This window comes from Haliaeetus albicilla, chromosome 10 (assembly GCF_947461875.1).
Source record: "Haliaeetus albicilla chromosome 10, bHalAlb1.1, whole genome shotgun sequence".
Classification (NCBI taxonomy): Eukaryota; Metazoa; Chordata; class Aves; order Accipitriformes; family Accipitridae; genus Haliaeetus; species Haliaeetus albicilla.
The window spans coordinates 26,303,823-26,320,320 of record NC_091492.1 but is presented as its reverse complement, the minus strand read 5'-3'; the positions used below and the strand labels follow the sequence as shown (position 1 = coordinate 26,320,320).

The 16,498-nt window shown below is 64.0% G+C and overlaps 3 protein-coding genes across 4 annotated transcripts; 1 reads left to right on the top strand and 2 right to left on the bottom strand.

Annotated features, from left to right (window-relative positions):
- The first annotated feature begins 34 nt into the window (after positions 1 to 34).
- Positions 35 to 2,764, top strand: METTL25B (methyltransferase like 25B). 2 transcript variants are annotated; one of them, XM_069795603.1, is made up of 7 exons: positions 35 to 156; positions 601 to 875; positions 951 to 1,238; positions 1,320 to 1,382; positions 1,474 to 2,207; positions 2,288 to 2,475; positions 2,545 to 2,764. In XM_069795603.1, the coding sequence occupies exons 2-7, from the start codon at positions 771 to 773 to the stop codon at positions 2,745 to 2,747; spliced, it is 1,581 nt and encodes a 526-aa protein (XP_069651704.1). In that variant the 5' UTR covers positions 35 to 156; positions 601 to 770; the 3' UTR covers positions 2,748 to 2,764. The 2 variants fall into 2 exon arrangements, with proteins under 2 accessions (XP_069651704.1, XP_069651703.1); XM_069795602.1 differs by having other exon boundaries at positions 63 to 156; positions 763 to 875.
- Positions 2,765 to 2,817: 53 nt separating this feature from the next.
- On the bottom strand, positions 2,818 to 4,141 carry MRPL24 (mitochondrial ribosomal protein L24). Its single transcript, XM_069795639.1, has 6 exons — positions 4,025 to 4,141; positions 3,704 to 3,896; positions 3,523 to 3,618; positions 3,334 to 3,437; positions 3,125 to 3,255; positions 2,818 to 3,039 (listed from the first exon to the last, which is right to left on the bottom strand). The coding sequence occupies exons 2-6, from the start codon at positions 3,881 to 3,883 to the stop codon at positions 2,903 to 2,905; spliced, it is 648 nt and encodes a 215-aa protein (XP_069651740.1). The 5' UTR covers positions 3,884 to 3,896; positions 4,025 to 4,141; the 3' UTR covers positions 2,818 to 2,902.
- An 836-nt stretch (positions 4,142 to 4,977) lies between these two features.
- HDGF (heparin binding growth factor) lies at positions 4,978 to 13,193 on the bottom strand. The gene is made up of 6 exons (XM_069795679.1): positions 12,750 to 13,193; positions 6,326 to 6,402; positions 6,020 to 6,158; positions 5,736 to 5,918; positions 5,455 to 5,666; positions 4,978 to 5,299 (listed from the first exon to the last, which is right to left on the bottom strand). The coding sequence occupies exons 1-6, from the start codon at positions 12,834 to 12,836 to the stop codon at positions 5,293 to 5,295; spliced, it is 705 nt and encodes a 234-aa protein (XP_069651780.1). The 5' UTR covers positions 12,837 to 13,193; the 3' UTR covers positions 4,978 to 5,292.
- Positions 13,194 to 16,498: the final 3,305 nt, after the last annotated feature.

Here is a 16,498-nt window from a genome sequence, read left to right as displayed (position 1 = left end):
TCGCCGCTTAGCGCGCATTCCCCCCACCCCCCGACCGGTAGTGACGCAAGGCGCCTGCGTCCCCCCGAGCGGCTGGCACCGGCTCCGCGCATGCTCCCTCAGCGCCTCCGAGCGCGCATGCGCCGGGCCGCGGCGGGAACTCGGAGGGGCCGAGCGGTGAGTGGCGCGTGGGGCCGCTCTGTCCCGCCGGCGGGGCGGCTCTATGGCCTGGGGGTGCTGACGTTTCGCGTGACGTCAGGGCCTGCCGCGACGTCACAGCTCGCCGGCGCTGCCCAGCGGCGGGGGGGGGGGGGCATGGGGAGGGTTGCTCGAGCTGCCGGGGGCGCGGGGGTGTGTGTGTCTGTGTGTGTCACGGCCGCAGGGGGCGCCACACTGGGTGATGTCACGGCCTGGTGACATCATGGCTGTGGGAGGGCAAATTGCGTCCCTGGGTGATGCTGTGGCCTGGTGACATCATGGCCATGGGGGGGGGTGGCATGACCTGGTGATGTCATGGCTGCAGGGGGTGCCTCACAGGGTGATGCCACAGCCAGGTGACATCATGGCTGGGGGGGTGGGAATTGCATCCTTGTGTGATGTCACTGCCTGGTGATGTCATAGCCACTGAGAAACATGATGGCCTGATGATGTGACAGCTCTGTGAGGTCACAGCCAGAGGTGGGCGGGGGGGGTGGCACACTGGGGTGACATCAGAAGCCCAGGAGCCACACCCTGGGGTGACATCAGAACGCCAGGGCTGACGACACCCCTGGCCGCCCATAGGCACCACCATGGCAGCCCCCCCGTGCCCTGCCCTGCAGCGGGAGCAGCAGCGAGCGGCCGACATCATCCGCCTCCTAACGCTCTACCGGCCCCTGCTCGATGCCTACATCATCGTGAGTGTCCCCCCCTCCCCCTCAGCGCCCCCCCTACGTGTCCCCCCCCAACCACTGACCCCCGCATCCCCACAGGACTTCTTCACCGAGGGGCTGTGGGCGCAGCTCCCCCCGCCCTGGCAGGCCGCCCTGGCCACCGCCGCCCCCCTGCAGCTGGCTGGGCTCCTGGGGGGCCTGGGGGGGCCGGGGGCCGCCTGGCCCCTCTCCCTCCTGGCCTTTGCCGCTGCCACCCGTGCCCTCGCCTTCCCCCGCGGGTGCCCAGGGGGGTCCCCACGCCCCCCCTGCCAGAGCACCCGCCTGCACCCCCTGCTCCGCCGCCACGTCAAGCCCAAAAAGCAGCATGAGATCCGGCGCCTGGGGAAGGTGGGTGCTCCCCCGCTCCCTGCACCCCCCTGTGACCCCTCCCCTCCTCGAACATCCCCCAAAACCTTCCTCTACCTGCAGCTGCTGCAGCGGCTGACCCAGGCCACCGGCTGTGACCGCGTGGTAGACGTCGGAGCGGGGCAGGTAGGAGCAGGGGCTGATGGGGGGGGCTCCGAGGGGTGGGGGATGTGTCGGTGTCCCCCCCCCTGCTGAGCGCATGTCCCCCCCCACCCAGGGCCACCTCTCACGCTTCCTGGCCTTTGGCCTTGGCTTATCTGTCACGGCAGTGGAGGGTGACGGCCGCCTGGCCGGCATGGCGGAGCGCTTCGACCAGGAGCTGCTGCGGGAGCTGGGGAAAACGGGGGTGCCAGGAAACAAGGGGCTGCCCCGGTGCCACCAAACCGCCCCCTGCCACAGCCCTCCATCTCCCCTCACCCCCCGGGGCCCGCGCCATGTGGCTGGCCGCCTCGATCCCAGTGCTCCTTGGGGGGAGTTCCTGTTGCCCCCTGACCCCCCAGGGCCGGGTCCCACTACCAGGAACCCACTGGGGGGTCCGGGGGGGTCCGAGGGGGGGCAGCGGGTGCTGGTGACGGGGCTGCATGCCTGCGGGGACCTCAGCCCAGCCCTGCTGCGTCACTTCACCCGCAGCCCCGCCGTGGCCGCTGTCGCCTCGGTGGCCTGCTGCTACATGAAGCTCTCTACCCCCCCAGAACACCCCAGTTCTTCCCCTGGCTACCCTCTGAGCGCTTGGGTAGCCAAATTACCGGGCCATGAACTCTCCTACCGGGCACGGGAAGCCGCTTGCCACGCGTTGGAGGAATATGTGGGGCGGTTGAGGGGGGAGAGTGGCTGCCTGCGCACCCACTGCTACCGCGCCGTCCTCGAGACCCTCATCCGGGCGGCCAACCCCAGCAAGAAGCGCCCAGGAGTGCAGACGGTGAAGAAGGCGCACACCCTCAGCTTCCCCCAGTGAGTTTGGGGTGGGGGGGCCCCCTTTTCTCCCCCCCTCCCCCCGCCCCCCTTGCCCTTAGTGTGACGTTACCCCATAGGTACGCCCGCCTGGGGCTGCCCCGTGTGGGGCTGGATCCAGCCGCCATCTCGCTGGACTCGGAGGCCGTGGAGGCCATGTTGGAACAGCAGCACAAGGTGGTGGCTTTCTTCAGCCTGACCCTGCTACTGGCACCGCTGGTGGAGACCCTCATCCTCCTCGACCGCTTGCTCTACCTGCGGGAGCAAGGTGGGTGCCAGGACGGCGATGGGGAGGGGGTGACGGCGCTGCCGGTACTGACCCTCCCTCTCCCCGCAGGTTTCCAGTGTGCTCTCGTCCCCCTTTTCGATCCCCGGTTCTCCCCACGCAACCTGGTGCTGGTGGCCGCACGGACACCCCTGGGCGCAGTGCTGTCAGGCCTGGATGAGGACAGCAGCGAGGATGAGGATACGGGGGTGGCAGAGCCCTCTGGACAGAAGCAGAGCCCCCCGGCTCCCAGTGCCAGGCGTGAACCACAATAAAACTGGGATTTGTATGGCCCAGGGCTTGGCATGAGTTGGGGGCTGTGCCGAAAGCACCACGTGCCACAAATAGAGAAAATAAAGGGGTGTCTTTATTGCAGACCACGGCCCTGGAGAGGGAGGGATGTTTCTGGTTCTCCCCCAGCCCCCACTAGTTAATACCAGTAGGATTTCTTGGCCCTGCGTGTCTCCACAATCCCCATGGCGTCCATGATCTCCTCCTCAAAGGTCTTCAGGGACGGCAGGTACGTCTTGTCCAGCGCATCCTCCACCGCCGTGTCCTTCGGGCCATCTGCATGCAGCCAAAGGGGCAGTGCTGAGCCCCTCAGTCCTCCCGGGGGCCGGCAGCAGCCCCCCCCCCCCCCAGCCCCACTCACCAATCCACTGCTCAGGGACGATGCCGTCCCGGCGCTGCTGCAAGGGCAAGGGGATGATCCGGCCACTGCGCAGGGAGACGCGGACCCGCTCGCCCTCCTCCGTGTATCGCCATTCTACCTCCGTTGGCTTCCTGCCACCAGAGAGCGTTTTAGTGGGGGGGGGGGGGTGGTGGCCATGGTGGGGTTGCCTCACCCCCCTCCACCATTACCGGTCCTCGGGGTCCACCAGGGAGATCTGGCTGAGCAGCAGCGGCGCCTCGCTGGCGATGTACGTCCCGGTGTACTTGGCGGTTCGGTTGACGTAGCGGTAGTGCTGGGACGGGATGGGGGGCGGGTTACCGACGGCCCGTGTGCCCCCACCACCACGCCGGCAGCCCCCCCGCCGGCTCCAGCCTCACCGTGTTCAGCCCCTCCACCACCACCCAGTTACGGGCTCGCACGACCTGGGTGACCATCGCCTGCTTCCCCGCGTCCTTCCCGGCGAGGACCTGGACCTGTGGCGGAGGGAGGGGGGTCAAGGGGAGGCCCCCCCAGCCCAGCCCCTGTCCTTGGGGGGGCCTGGGGAGGGGGGACACTCACCGTATCGCCCCGAAACACCTTCCAGTCCTCCTTGGCAATGGGCTCCACGAAGACCTTGCGGCGTCGCAGCCCGGGGGGGTTGCGGCGCTGGGCGGCGGCGGTGTCGGGGCGCCACGTGCCGTGCCGGTAACCGGGGGGCAGCCGCAGCCGCCCCGCGCACAGCAGGGCCGAGAGGCGCATGGCGGCGCAGGGGCTGGAGGGGGACGGGACACACGGGTGAGGGGGGCCCTGCGCCCCCCGGGAGTCCCCCCTTGTGCTCCCCAGGGTGATAAGCCTCGGGTGGGCCCTCTCCCGCAGAGGCCCCCCCCTACCCCCGCTCACCTCCACCTCCCCCGGCCTCTCTCGCGCCTCTCGATGGGCGGGGCTGTGACGCGGTGCGCGCCGGGACGCGTAGTCTCGCCGTGCGGCGCCGCAGGGCATGCTGGGAGCTGTAGTTCTCGCCCCCCCCGTCCCTCCCCTCCGGAGCGGTGCATCCTGGGAGCGGCCGTGGGCCGGGTTAACGAGGGGACGCGGGGGGACGGGGACGTGCGGCGCGGCCTGCCGCGGGGCTCGCCGGGAGCCGCGGGGCACGCCGGGAGTTGTAGTCCTGCCCCCTCCCCAGTGTCACCAGTCGGGGGCGGGAGGGGGGTTGGGCTGTCGTGCTCCCCGAGGCTTGGGCGCTCCCCGGGGCCTGGGGGGCTCCCCGTGACCGACCCCTCGGTCGCGGCGGCCGCCCTGCCCGGCGCAGCTGGGAGCTGTAGTCCTGCGGCGGTGCTGGCACCCGGCCAGGCCTCCATTTTCTATTACGAGAGCTGCCGTCTGACCCCGGGGCTGATCCTGGGGGGCGGTTGTGTCGTCCCGTGTCGTGTCCCCCCCCGCCTCCCCGAGCCCGGCCTGCCACAGGGATGCAATGGAGGCAGAGCTCCATAACATGCCAGGGAACAGCAAAGCCCCAGCTGAAACGACCCCTCATCCCAGCCTCTCGCTGTTGCTTTCTGGCAGAATTGTATTTTTCTATTTTATTAAACGTCTCCGCTCCAAAAATCTTCCCCCTCACCTCTTTCCTTTCCCTCTTTCAACAGTTCTCACCCCCAGATCCCTATTTGCTCCCATCCCTTTCTGCATTTTCTTCTGGTTCCCCTCCAGCACTGAGAAAACAAACTGAAGCTGCCAGGGGATGCTGGAGCCCCTCTCCTCTGGCAACAGCCCCCATGCTGTGAGGTTAGGGCAGCCCAAAATCACCAGCACAGTGAGAAGGGGCCGACCCCGGGGCACAGAGACGTGGGTGGAAACGCTTTAAAAAGGCATGAATCGCTTTTATTTCAAATCAACTGATCAGCCCCCTAGAAATCACTAATACAAAGCATGCGCCCCGTGACGGCAGGGCCAGGAGATGCGGGTCGGTTCAGGGGTTCGTGTTACTGGGTTTCTCTTCATTTCTTTCTTTCTCTCTCTCTTTTTTTTTTTTTTTTTTTTTTTTTTTAAAATTTCATTTTGGGTTTTGTTTCTCTTGTCCAAAGCTGCGGACGCGACGAGGGCGAGATAGGGCAGCGCCCAGGGAGCCCAGCGGGGAAGGGACAGGCAGGAAGATCAGCTTGCCAGGGAGGCCGCTACAGGCTGTGAGAGCCAAGAGAAGACCCGGGCGCTTGGTCACAGACCCTGTGGCACCGGGACCCCCCCCTCTACCATGCCGCTAGGGACATTCCCCCGTGCCCAGGGTGGGCAGGGAGGAGCCCAGCTTTTGGGGATGGGGGTCACCATACCACCCTCACCTCTCCTTGTGGTCTCTGACCTCCTCTGCGCCTGCCTTCTCCTTGCCCTCCTGCTTGGCTTCATTGGCGTCCAGCGCACTGGCGGCGTCACTGTTCTTCTCCTTCTCCCCTTCAGCCAGGTTGGGTTTCGGCTCCTCTTTGGGGGCCTCTTCGTTGTCTACCTTCTTCTCCCCTTCCTGCCCCTCTGCCTCCTTAGTGTGTTTGGGGGAGTCCTGGGTGGGAGGAGCTCAGCTCAGCCCTGCCCTGGACCCCCCTTGCCCACGTCCCCAGCGTCCCCCTACCTCCAAAGCATCTTCTGCTTTCCTCTTGATCCCGGCTTTCTCGTTCTTCTCCTTGGACTGCTCGTCGATCACCAGCTTCCCCTCCTCATCGCTGCTGCCCTCTGTGTTGCCCTTCTTCTCCCCGTCACCCTCTGGCTCCCGTTCCGGCTCAGCGTCCTCGGGGCAGGTCTTCTTCTGGGTAGGCTGGAGAGGACATGGGGGACTCACAGGGGGGGAATGGGAGGGAGAAGGAGGCAGTCGGAGGGGGACACGAGGTGCCGGGACCCCCCTGGCTCATGACCCACCTGGTAGCCGGAGGCTTTGACGGTGGGGTTGTTCTCGATCTCCCACAAACCTTCGCTGAACCCTTTCCGTTTGTTGGGTTTCCCGAACTTCTCCTTGCATTCCTCATAGGGGAAGAGATCTTTGGGCCCCAGGAATGCCCTGCTCGGGGAAGGGGAGGAAGCAGTGAGGGATGGCAGCGGGGGGGGGGGGGTTCTCACCTCACCCTGAAACCCCCCGGGGCTGTCAGCAGCACTGCCCCACAGAGGGGTCGATCCGTCAGTGCCCCCCTTGGCCCCATCTCCCGCATGTGCCAGGGCCACACTCACGTTTCATGGGTCCCAAAGAAGAAGACTTGGTATTTATTGGAGGAAGATTTTACTGCAGCTTCTGGCATCTCATCAATCTGTGTGACACAAAGGATGGGGTGAGAATTTGGGAGGGCAGAGCCCTGGCTCCCCTCAACACCGGGACGTTAACCACCAGCTGGGACATGGGTGTCCTGCATGCCACATCCAACTGACCAATCGACACAGCCCAGGGAGGGAGGAAAACATTATTCCTCGGGAATTCACCCACCGGCCGGCGACACCATGGGCAAGAACAGCAGTTAATAAAACAAGTGGCTGTGCCCACCGGTGCCGGGTCAGCGGGGGCTCCCCTTCTCCCATCCCATGGGGACAGCCGAGGAGCGGTCACCGTAAGCTCTTGTCTAGACTGGCTCAGACATATTTAGCTCAGCAAATTCGCACGAGAGGCAGGCCGGTGGCACCAGTGAAACCAGAGGCATTGCCTCCAGCCCTGGGTCAGGGTGTGGGGAGGAGAAAGCCTGGAGGTGTCGGGATGCCCAGTGATGCCATCCTGCTGCTGGGACCCCTGCAGCTGAAACAGGGTCACCGGCCATGGGGACAGCATGGCGAGGACCATGGGGGTCCACAAGCAATGGTGCCGACCCTGCCGGCAGGTGCCGTTTCACTGAGCATGAATATTCCCGAGGCGCCAAGCAGGAATAGAGCGAAAGCGACTCCGGCTGCTTTTTATAGCGTCTAAAAATAACCCCCCCACACTCCAGCCAGCTCAAGGAGCGCAGCCATAAATTCCCCGAGAAAGCCTCAAAGGGAGGTGGAAGGAGCTGAAGGAGGATGCAGGCGGGGGTCTCGGGGCAGGCACCAGCACGTCACCAGGCAGGAAGGTGCCAGCGCCGGCAGCCGGGGTGCTGGGTCCCGCTCCCAGCACGCTGCTGACTCACGGCACGACCTTTGCTAAGTCACTGTCACCCCCCCAGCTCGCTGAGCCTCAGTTTCCCCAGCCAGCCAGGCCAGCATGGTGCCGGGCTGCCACCAGAGGTTTTTTCCCTCCTTCCTCCCAACATGTCACCGATCCATCTCAAATGTGATGCTCAATGGCTGACCTGGCCAAGGGTTTCTCCCGGTTTCATTCCCAGAGCTGAGTATACCATGCAGCTTCATTCCCTGACATCCAAGAACTAACACGTGCCATTGTGCTGGGTGTCAATGCCGGCACAGCCCCAAGGGCAGCTGGGTGGGATGGGATGGCAGCAAGGGGCTCCATGCAGACACTGGGACATGGTGGGCAGTCGGTGTGGTGGCCCATGCACAGTCCCTGCTCCCGAAGAGCTGGACCAGGGTAGGATGCACCTCCGTACCATCCCCGCTGCCCAAATGTGGTTTGGGGCACCCAGGCTGTACTCCTGCATCCATCTTCCCACATCCAGGGTGCATTTCAGGATCGGTGACATGCCTCCCACCCAGCACCTCAGGGCTCCCGGCACTGCTGTCCTGCCCCGAATCCCCCTGCTCCCCCTGTCTGGCACCCCCAGCTGCACGGAGGCATTTCAGGAGCAGAGATAGGGCAAGTGGGGACAGCCCCCAGTGGGGCAATGGTCAGTCTAGCACCAGCCACCATGCCCCAGCAGGACACCTGCCTGCCTGCAGCCCCCAGCACTCGCCCACCCGAGCCACCACCATGGTGGCAGCTGGGAGCAGCGGCTCTGTCCCCGCGTGGCACGGATGGGGCGGAGAAGAAAATATGAGTCAGAGGGGTGGCCAGCCAGCCCGGCCCTGCCATGGGGATGCTTCTCTGCAAGCCATGTTTCTGCAGGTCGCTCCCAGGATGATGCAGCAAAGGCCCTGCCAGTCCCAGAGCCCCCAGGGTGAGGACATGGCCCCCTGAGCCCCTCACAGTGCTGGGACCCTGGTGGAGCCCCCCCCAGCTGTGCCATTCCCCCAGCTAGTTTTAAAATCTCCTTCCCCGAGGAAAGGCGGCACACGTGGCATCAAGGGCAGTAGGGACAGGGACGGCTGCCCCACGGCACCATGGTCCCTGAGCCCACTGCTGCCCGTCCCCACGCGCACGCCAGGAACCGTCCTTGGCCAAGGTCACGGCATGGCCAAAGGACAGGCGGTGGTGGGCCCAGTGCTGGGGAAAGCTCACACCTCCCCATGGCCGACCCACACGGCAGCCAGGATCTGCTGCCCATCCCATCCCAGGAGCAACAGCCCCTTATCTACCCCTTCTCCACCCAAACCTCCGCCCCTGGCAAAAAGGATGCGGCATCACTATCTGCAGGGGCAGGCGGGGAAGGCAGGGCAAGGGTGAGGCAGGGGGAAGCAGGCGATATACCCTGAGGGGGATGCCAATTCCGATAGCGCAGGCAGGCGTCTGAGATGGGAACCCTCCCGAAACCTCCGGGGGGGCTCACGCTGCCCAAAGCACGCCATCCCCATCCATCCCCGGGAGCGAGCGCAGCCATGAGGGCTTTACTCTCGCTGGAGGGCTTGGGCTGTTTGGAAACCCCTCACCCCCCAGCAGATCCCGCACCCCCCACACAAGGCGAGGTGCTTGCAGCCCACCCGGCTGCCCAACTGCCCTGTGATGGTCATTTGGGGCTCAAGGCACCGCCATCTGTTTGCCCGATGTCTGTTTGTCCATCCCCATCGCTTGCTGGAAAGGTGGCAAGTGGCAGGGGGGGGTGGGTGGGGTGCGGTTAAAGGCCTGCAGTGCTGGGTTAAAGTACATGTGTGCCCATTGCCGTTCCCCCGCCAGCTCCTGCAAATGGCACTGGTGTCACCAGCCTGTCCTTGCCTGGGGACCTGCGGACCACAGGGGTCCAAAAACAAGAGGTTGGGACAGGCCCCCTGGGAGGGAAAGCTCTGGAGCGTGGCAGGGGAGGGACGGGCACGTACCCTGGTGTGGACTCTGCCCCCAGCCTGTGCACTTGACCTTTGCAACCGGTCCTCAAAACGCGAGCAGAGCAAGGCTGGGAGCAGCCCATCCTGTGTCAGCCCCGGGGGACCCCGACAGCACCAGGGTACTGGGAGCAACCCACCCCCTGCCTCAGTTTCCCCACTGCTGGAAGAAGGTGGGCAATCAGGAGCTGTCTGTCAGGAAGGGGGAATTAATGGAATTAATTCACATGGGTCACACACAGCTGAAAAAGCACGCCTGAGGGCACACGTAGCCGGGCTGGGGGCCTGGGGCATCCCCGAACCTTGCAGCCGGAGCCATGCACCCACCCAGGGCCGTCCCCAGCCCCAGGGTACATCGTTGCAGCCCCATGCCAGCACCCAGGCTGGGCATCAAGCTTGCCTGGCCTCCGTGGTGTGACAGTGGGGCAGAGCCCTGTGGTGGTGGGCTTCTCCCAGCACCGGGCAGCCCTGGCTCTGCTGCCACCAGCAGCAAAGCACTCAGTTTCTTCTCCAAATGGTGGCAAAGCGTACAACCGGCCAGATCCAGCCCAGCAGCAAGGAGCCCTCCACCTCCCATCAGCCCCCACCAAATGCCCAGTGATGGGAACAGGAGATGCTCAGGGAGGGGGATGCCAGCAGTGCTAGGACTCCCAGCACAGGTGCCAAGCCCTGGGCTGGTGCACCGGTCCCTGCCATGCTCCCACACTGTCCCAGTGGGCTGTAAGGAAGAAGGGCTGTGGCAGGATGGAAGTGCCGATGGGCAGGTGACAGTGAGGGCCCGGGTGCCGGGGACCCCAGGGAGACGGGGTGAGGGAAAGAGGACAGCTTTGTGTACGCGAAGGCAGGGCGCCCGCTCTGGGCGCTGGCAACTCATCTCCCTGCTTTCGTGCCTCAGTTTCCCCCGTTTGGTGCTGCCCCTCATGAGGAGACGTTTCCACTGAGGGGGAAGGCCGAGCTGCCGGTGTTGGGGGATGGTGCCAGGCGCCATCTCCCTGGGGGGACCGCGACGGCTGTCCCCAGAGCATGGGCCAGGGGAATAACCCCCATCTCCCTGTGGTGCCTCCGGCTCTCCCCCCTCCATTTCTTCCCTCGCCCTTTCCTTCTGCTCCAGCCACACCTGGTTGGAAACAAACATCCCAGCAAACGCCACGCACGGCCGGGTAACGTTTCATCACAGCACCTGATTAGTCACGGGCAAACCCTGCCTGCTTCACCCCAGCCCGCAACAGGATTCATCACCAGACAGAGGACTGGGGAGCTCGGCCCCTTCTACACCCCAAAATCCCCCAGTTCAACCCAGCATCCTCCCCGAGCTCGGGGAGGGCAGCCTGCCCCGATCTCCTGCTACTTTTGGAAGGGGGAAACCTGTTCCCCACCTGCCTGAGTGACCCTGAAATGCTCGGGCCGTGATGGTGGCGGTGAAACCGGCTGCTGGGAGCCGAGCACGGCATGAAACCCGAGCAGGCCTGGCCTGGCGTACGCAGGCGCTAATTTGGTCTCCAGGAGCTCAGCCTGGCACGAGGCTTCACGAGCCCCGACCCGGCTTCACCCCCCCTCTTTCACCCCCAACCCCACAGCGATGGGGCGCGGGGGCACCCATCAGAGAAGCTTTTTGGGAACCGGTAGACCAAATCCCACCAGCATGGAATGGGTAAAGGAAGATGAAGCAGCAGGGTCTGTGTTGGGGGCCAGGGGAGCGTTGCTCCCCGCCTTCCCTGCCCCCCCCAAAGGGAAGCGGTGGTGGAAGGTGGTGGAAGCAGGCATCGGGCTCCCAGGGATCCCTCTGGCTCCTCCTCGCAAAGCCGCTTTCAAATGCGCGTTGGGAGGCCAGTGCCAAATCCGAACGCCTCCCCACCCCCTCCCCGGCCTCCCCGCCAGAAACCCTACAAACCAAACAAAAGTTATTCAAACCCGAGGAGGGGAAGGAGGAGGGGATGGGGATGTGGGTTGGGGGGCTGTAGGGGCGGGGGGGAAATCTTCGGCCTTTAAAGGCCGCTTCGGGATTCCTCCCCGTTTCGCTTTAATTCGGGGTTTGCAGGCAGCCCAGTTCCCTTTGCAGCAAGGCCGGGCAGGGAAGGTGGGGGGGTGGCGGGGGGGAAAACACTCCAAGGAAATTTTAAACTGCATCATCAACCACTTAAAAATAACTAGCAACGTATTCTGTAGCCAGAGCTTCCCCACGGCCACCCGGCCGAGCCACCACTCGGCCACCCGGCCTGCCTGGGGAAGGATCAGGCCCCAATTGCTTTCCGCAAGCGTTGCCCAAGTGCTTTATATGGAGGGGGCGGGGGGGGGGCAGGCTCATAGTACTGACCCCCCCAGCATCTGCTCAGCACCCAGGACCACTGCTCCGGTGTGATGGTGGGTCTGGCAAACACTGGGTCTTGCACCCCACCTCGATGCCCCCACCCTTCTCCACGTGTGTGTGTGTGTGTGCGCCCCCCGTCCATCCGTCCTAAGTTCCCAGTAATTCTATTGATTTTTCAAAGCCAAACTCCCGCCGAGCGCTGGCACCTATTTGGCACCCGGGCCCCCAGCGAGAGGTAAGGCCACGCAGACCTGGGGGACAGGCTCGGGGACCCACCAGCAAAGCCAAGATTGGGGCTGGGGGGGGGTGTTGGCTAAGCCGCCCCCTCCCCAGTCTCCCCCAAATCGCCAGTGAAGTGGAGCAGCAAGCAAGTCACGGGTGCGATGTGCCACCTCTCCGACGCTTCACGGGGGTCCCGCTGCTGGCACCCCGATGGAGCGGGGAGCCAGAGCGTGGGGTGGGGGGTGGGCGTGGTGTGGCCCCACGTGGGAATGGTCCCCCGTCCTCCCCCAGACCCACTGGGTGATGCCGGGGGAGGGGGGGTGTCATCCCGGGGAGGAGGTGCGGGCTGGCACCGGCCTCGTGCTCCGGTCGGTGCAGGATGCGGCCCAGGTCACGGCTTCACCCCTCTGCACTGGGGGGGGACGGGAGGGGGGGGCTCGTCCTGCCCCGTGGGTCCTGCGGCAGGGACCGAAACGAGCAGGAGCAAGCCGCGGGGGTGGGGGGCTCCCCAATCCCACGCGGTAGCAAAAGCCACGCGGTCCCCCACCCGTGACCCCCCCCACCTGTCTCCTTCCCCCCCCCGCTCCCGAGAGGCAAATGAATAAATAGCACAAAAGGGGGCCCGGGGGGAGCTCGGGACCTTGTTTTAAATACATTAACACCCCCCCCCCCCCAACCCCAACAAAATAACGAAAAAGCGCTTCCCCAAGCCGCCGCCCCCCCCCCCCCCCCCCCGGTAACGAATAACCCCCAACTTTTCCGTCCCGGGGAGCGGGGCCCGGGCCCGGGCTTTACATAAGGTGCCGGTAAAGTTGGATCCAACCGAAAACCGGCAGCCTTCCCCGCCCCCCCCGCACCGGAGAAGCCTGACCCCGGTGTGGGTGTCCCCCCGGCCCCGGGACACCGGCTGCGGCGTGCGGCCGCCCGCGTTATGCAACGGGGAGCAGCCGGAGCAGGGCGGGGGGGGGTCCCACTGCCTTCCCCCCCCCCCCGCCTCCTTCCCCGGTTCCTTACCCGGGCAGGCCAGTGCGGGTAACCCTTCATCTTGGCAAAGACCAGGTCGCCGCATTTGTATTCCTTCTGCCGGTTGGACCGGGACATCTTTGCCGGTGGCTCCTCCCGGGAACGTTGAGGGGGGGATGGGGGGGGACGGGAGGGGGACGGTCAGGGGAGGGGGGGGTTAAGGATGAAGTTTAGGAGGCAAAACCCGGCGAGACAGGAATTAGCAAAGAAAAAATAAAAATAATAATAAAAAAAATAATAATAAAGGGGGGGGAGGAGGAGGAGGAGGAGGAGAACCAGCGGCTTCTCCTACCCCCCAGCGCGGCGGGCCCGGCGGAGAGCCCGGGGCGGGGGGGCGGCGGCGGCCCCGGCCCGCGGTCCTAGGAGCGGCGCGGCGCGGCGGCGGTGGGTCCGTGCCCCATGCGGTTGTTTGTGTTTGAAATTCAATTGCTCCCTCCCTCCGCCACCCCCCACCCCCCTCCCTTCCTCCTCCTGCCGGTGGATGCGCTCGGAGGCTCGGCAGCGCTGCCTTGCACGCGCACAGCCACCCCGCCCCCCCCCCCCGGGTGATCGGGGACAGGAGGGTCCCCGGCTGCAAAATACCCCCTTGTCGTGGTGCAAAAAGGGGAAAAAAACCCACCCCAAAACCACCCCAAAAACCTAATTAAGACGAAAAATTCCGGCAGCTGCAGGTGGCTGGGGGAAGGGGGGGGGGCGGCGCTGGGGATGCCTCCAGCTCCATTTTGGTGAATAATCGTGAATATGTCACGAGGAACGGGGACACAACCCGACACCGCCACCCCAGCGTGACATCGGAGGGACGCCTGGCCACCAGCTCGCCGCTGCGACCCTGGAAATGGAGGTATCCAGTGTAAAACCACTGCAAAAGCAGTGTAAAACCAGTATAGTGGCATCCCCCAAATTCCACATCCCGGCCACAGCTGACTATGTTGGAGGAAGGGGAGGCCAGCCCCTAAAAAGAAAGAAAATAAACAATCGGGAGCGTTTTGTGCCCAAGCAGCGGGCCGCGGTGGGTGCGCTTTCCCCTTCATCTAAAGCAGAACAGGCAAAGCTTTTTTTTTTTTTTTTTTTTTCAGAAATACCCTGTTCTGCAGATCCTGGGCTGGAGGTACTGGGATTACTCACAGTGTGCAAAATTAAGCACGTAGGAAAATCTTTGCGTGCCTGGGGAGGAGGCTCGGGCTGCCCGGCCAGGCTCGACGTGGGGTTTAGGGGGTGACTAAGTCACCAGATGAGTAAATCATCACCTTGCTCTCCTTCCACCCTCAGCGCTGCTACTAAACATGTCCTGGCATCTAAAACAGGTGAAACTCTGGGTGCTGGGGATTTCCTTGGCCGGGTGACGGGGCTCAGGCACTGGCAGGGACCTTGGGCCAGGCCAGGCTGGGTTCTCCCGACCATGACGGGCTGCAGGCCTGGCCTAACCAAACACCTGTGATTAAATTAAGCACAGATTAAGCCATTTGCAAGACCAGAACTTCCACCATGACCTGGCAGTTGGGGTTCCTGGGCTGGGCTCTTTTCCTACCATCCCCCATGTGCTTTTCTTGGCTTAATTTCTCCTAACGAGCTGCAAAGTAAGACAAATAAATAATCAGAGGGCTCACAGCTGAAAGCAGGACTCCTGCTGCCCAGGGGTGAGAGCCAGGCCTGGGAATCTCTAGCTTAAACAGAAAAGATGGACAAAGGGTGAGGGGAACAAAGATTTCTCCCTCCTTCTGTGCAGTGAGAGCAGGACCTTGTTTAAACTTGGTCCCTCCTCTCTCTGCTGGGGTTATTGTTGATTTTCCTCTGCAGAGGATGAGGACTGCCTCGCATCAAAGCTTTGGGGGGGGTTTAACCTGCTCACTCAGTGCTTCGCAGGGACTCTCGCTGATTTTCCTTTCCAATGGACCCAGACTTAGGAAGGAGTGAAAAAAACCCCAAATGCTGGGGAGATCCCGACACACCTCCAGGATTTCAGCCCAAGGGGTGCTTTGCTGGGGAAGTGATGGCACCGGGGGCCTGATTCCCTCAAAAATCCCAGTCTCCATTGTACCGTGGCTGTTCTCTGTTTTGGTTTCCATTTGATTTGGAGAGTGGGTGGGCAGAGCTGTAAAGGAAAGGGGCTTAAACACCTCTGTGACACCCTTTGGTGGTGGGGTTCAGGCCCCCTTGACAAGGGCTTTGCTCTACAAGTCACTACACACGTGTCACAGCCGAGGATGCCTCGCCGTTTCTGGCAGACAGGGAAACCTACAGTCCCAGGGAAAGGGGGTTTTCTGCAGTGCCACAAAGAAAGGCTGATGCAGACAGGACCTTCTGTGAGCCAAACCGGCCCTGCAGCCACAGGAACATCCTCCTCAGCATCCTTGTGCCGGCATCACTCGGCTTCGCCCTTACAGGTCTCGGCTGTGTAAAGAGTGGGGAAAAAATGTACCAGTGTCACAGCTACTGAAAACCGCCTTCACCCTTCCCTCTCGCTCCCAGAGGCCTCAACACCTATTTTTAATTCTCCATCAGTCCTGCAGAACAGGGTGGGACAGGGCACGTTAGTTGGGTTTCACACCGTTCAAAACGATAAAGGGCTTGCATCACCGGACATGATTCTCATTGATCGTGATTTTGCTTTAATTACTTATGCTAGTACTTTGCCGCAGCTTGGCAAATTACTTCCTTGGGCTTTGTGTTAGGGACCCAAATTCGGAGCCCAGCTCTCTTATTAAGGCCAGAACAAACCAGAAGGAGGTCACTGGAGTCAAACCTAAAGTCAGTGAAGCGCTAAAGGAATAAACGGGCTGTGAGGGACCCGGGCCAGGGCCTCTGCTGCGACAAGAGAGAACTCCCCATCTCCACCTCGCTCCAGCAAAGCCTTCCGTTGAGACTCACAGCACAGTCTAAGCACAGCTCCTGCCTTAAAATTAAACAGGCAAGGATGAATAGGCAGGGAGGGAACTAGCTAGCTGGCAAAGAGCTGCTCGCCCGCCCCCCTCCGCACCGTCGCCCTGTCCCCCTGCAGTGACACAGCAGCCCGTCGCCGGGGGACCTGCCGGCCCCTCCGGGCACGCCGGGAGCTGTAGTCCCCAGCTCCGCGGCTCCGTTTGGCGATTGACTAGGCGACCTGACGGGCAGGGCGGGGAAACGGCCCGGGGGAGGGGGGCGGGGAGCGCCGGGAGCTGTAGTCCCGGCGGGCGGCCTGGGGAGGGCAGCCGGGCCCATCACAGCCGGGTAGGGCGAGTAACCCCCGACCCCCCCGCCCCGGGGACTCGCTCCGAGCCGGCCGGACCGAGCCAGCCCCGCCTCGGCTCACGGCTCTGCCCGTCCCTTGGCCTCCTCAGAGGTTTTCGGGGGAGGCCTGGGCCCCTCACGGCCTCCAGCCGGGCTAAGCCGCACTTTACCTCGGGGGCTTGGCCAGGCCTGACTAGGCCTGGTCTGGTCTGGTCTGACTAGGCCTAGCCTGGCCGGGCTCGACTGGGCCTGGCCTGGCCTGGCCTTGTCCCTAGCGCCTCCCCACTCCCTCACCGGGGCCTTCCCCCCCGCTCCGGCTCCCCTGCCATGACACCTCCCGTCCCCTCGGCCCCGCCCCGCGCTCCCCCGGCTCGTGGGGCACGCTGGGAGCGGTGGTCCCGCCGGGCGGCGCCGCAGACTACATTTCCCGTGATGCCGCGCGGCGCGACGCGCTGGGAGGCGGGCGGGGAAGAGGCGCGCGGGGCACGCCGGGAGTTGTAGTCCGGCGGCGCTGAGGTGTGGGGAAGGTGGCG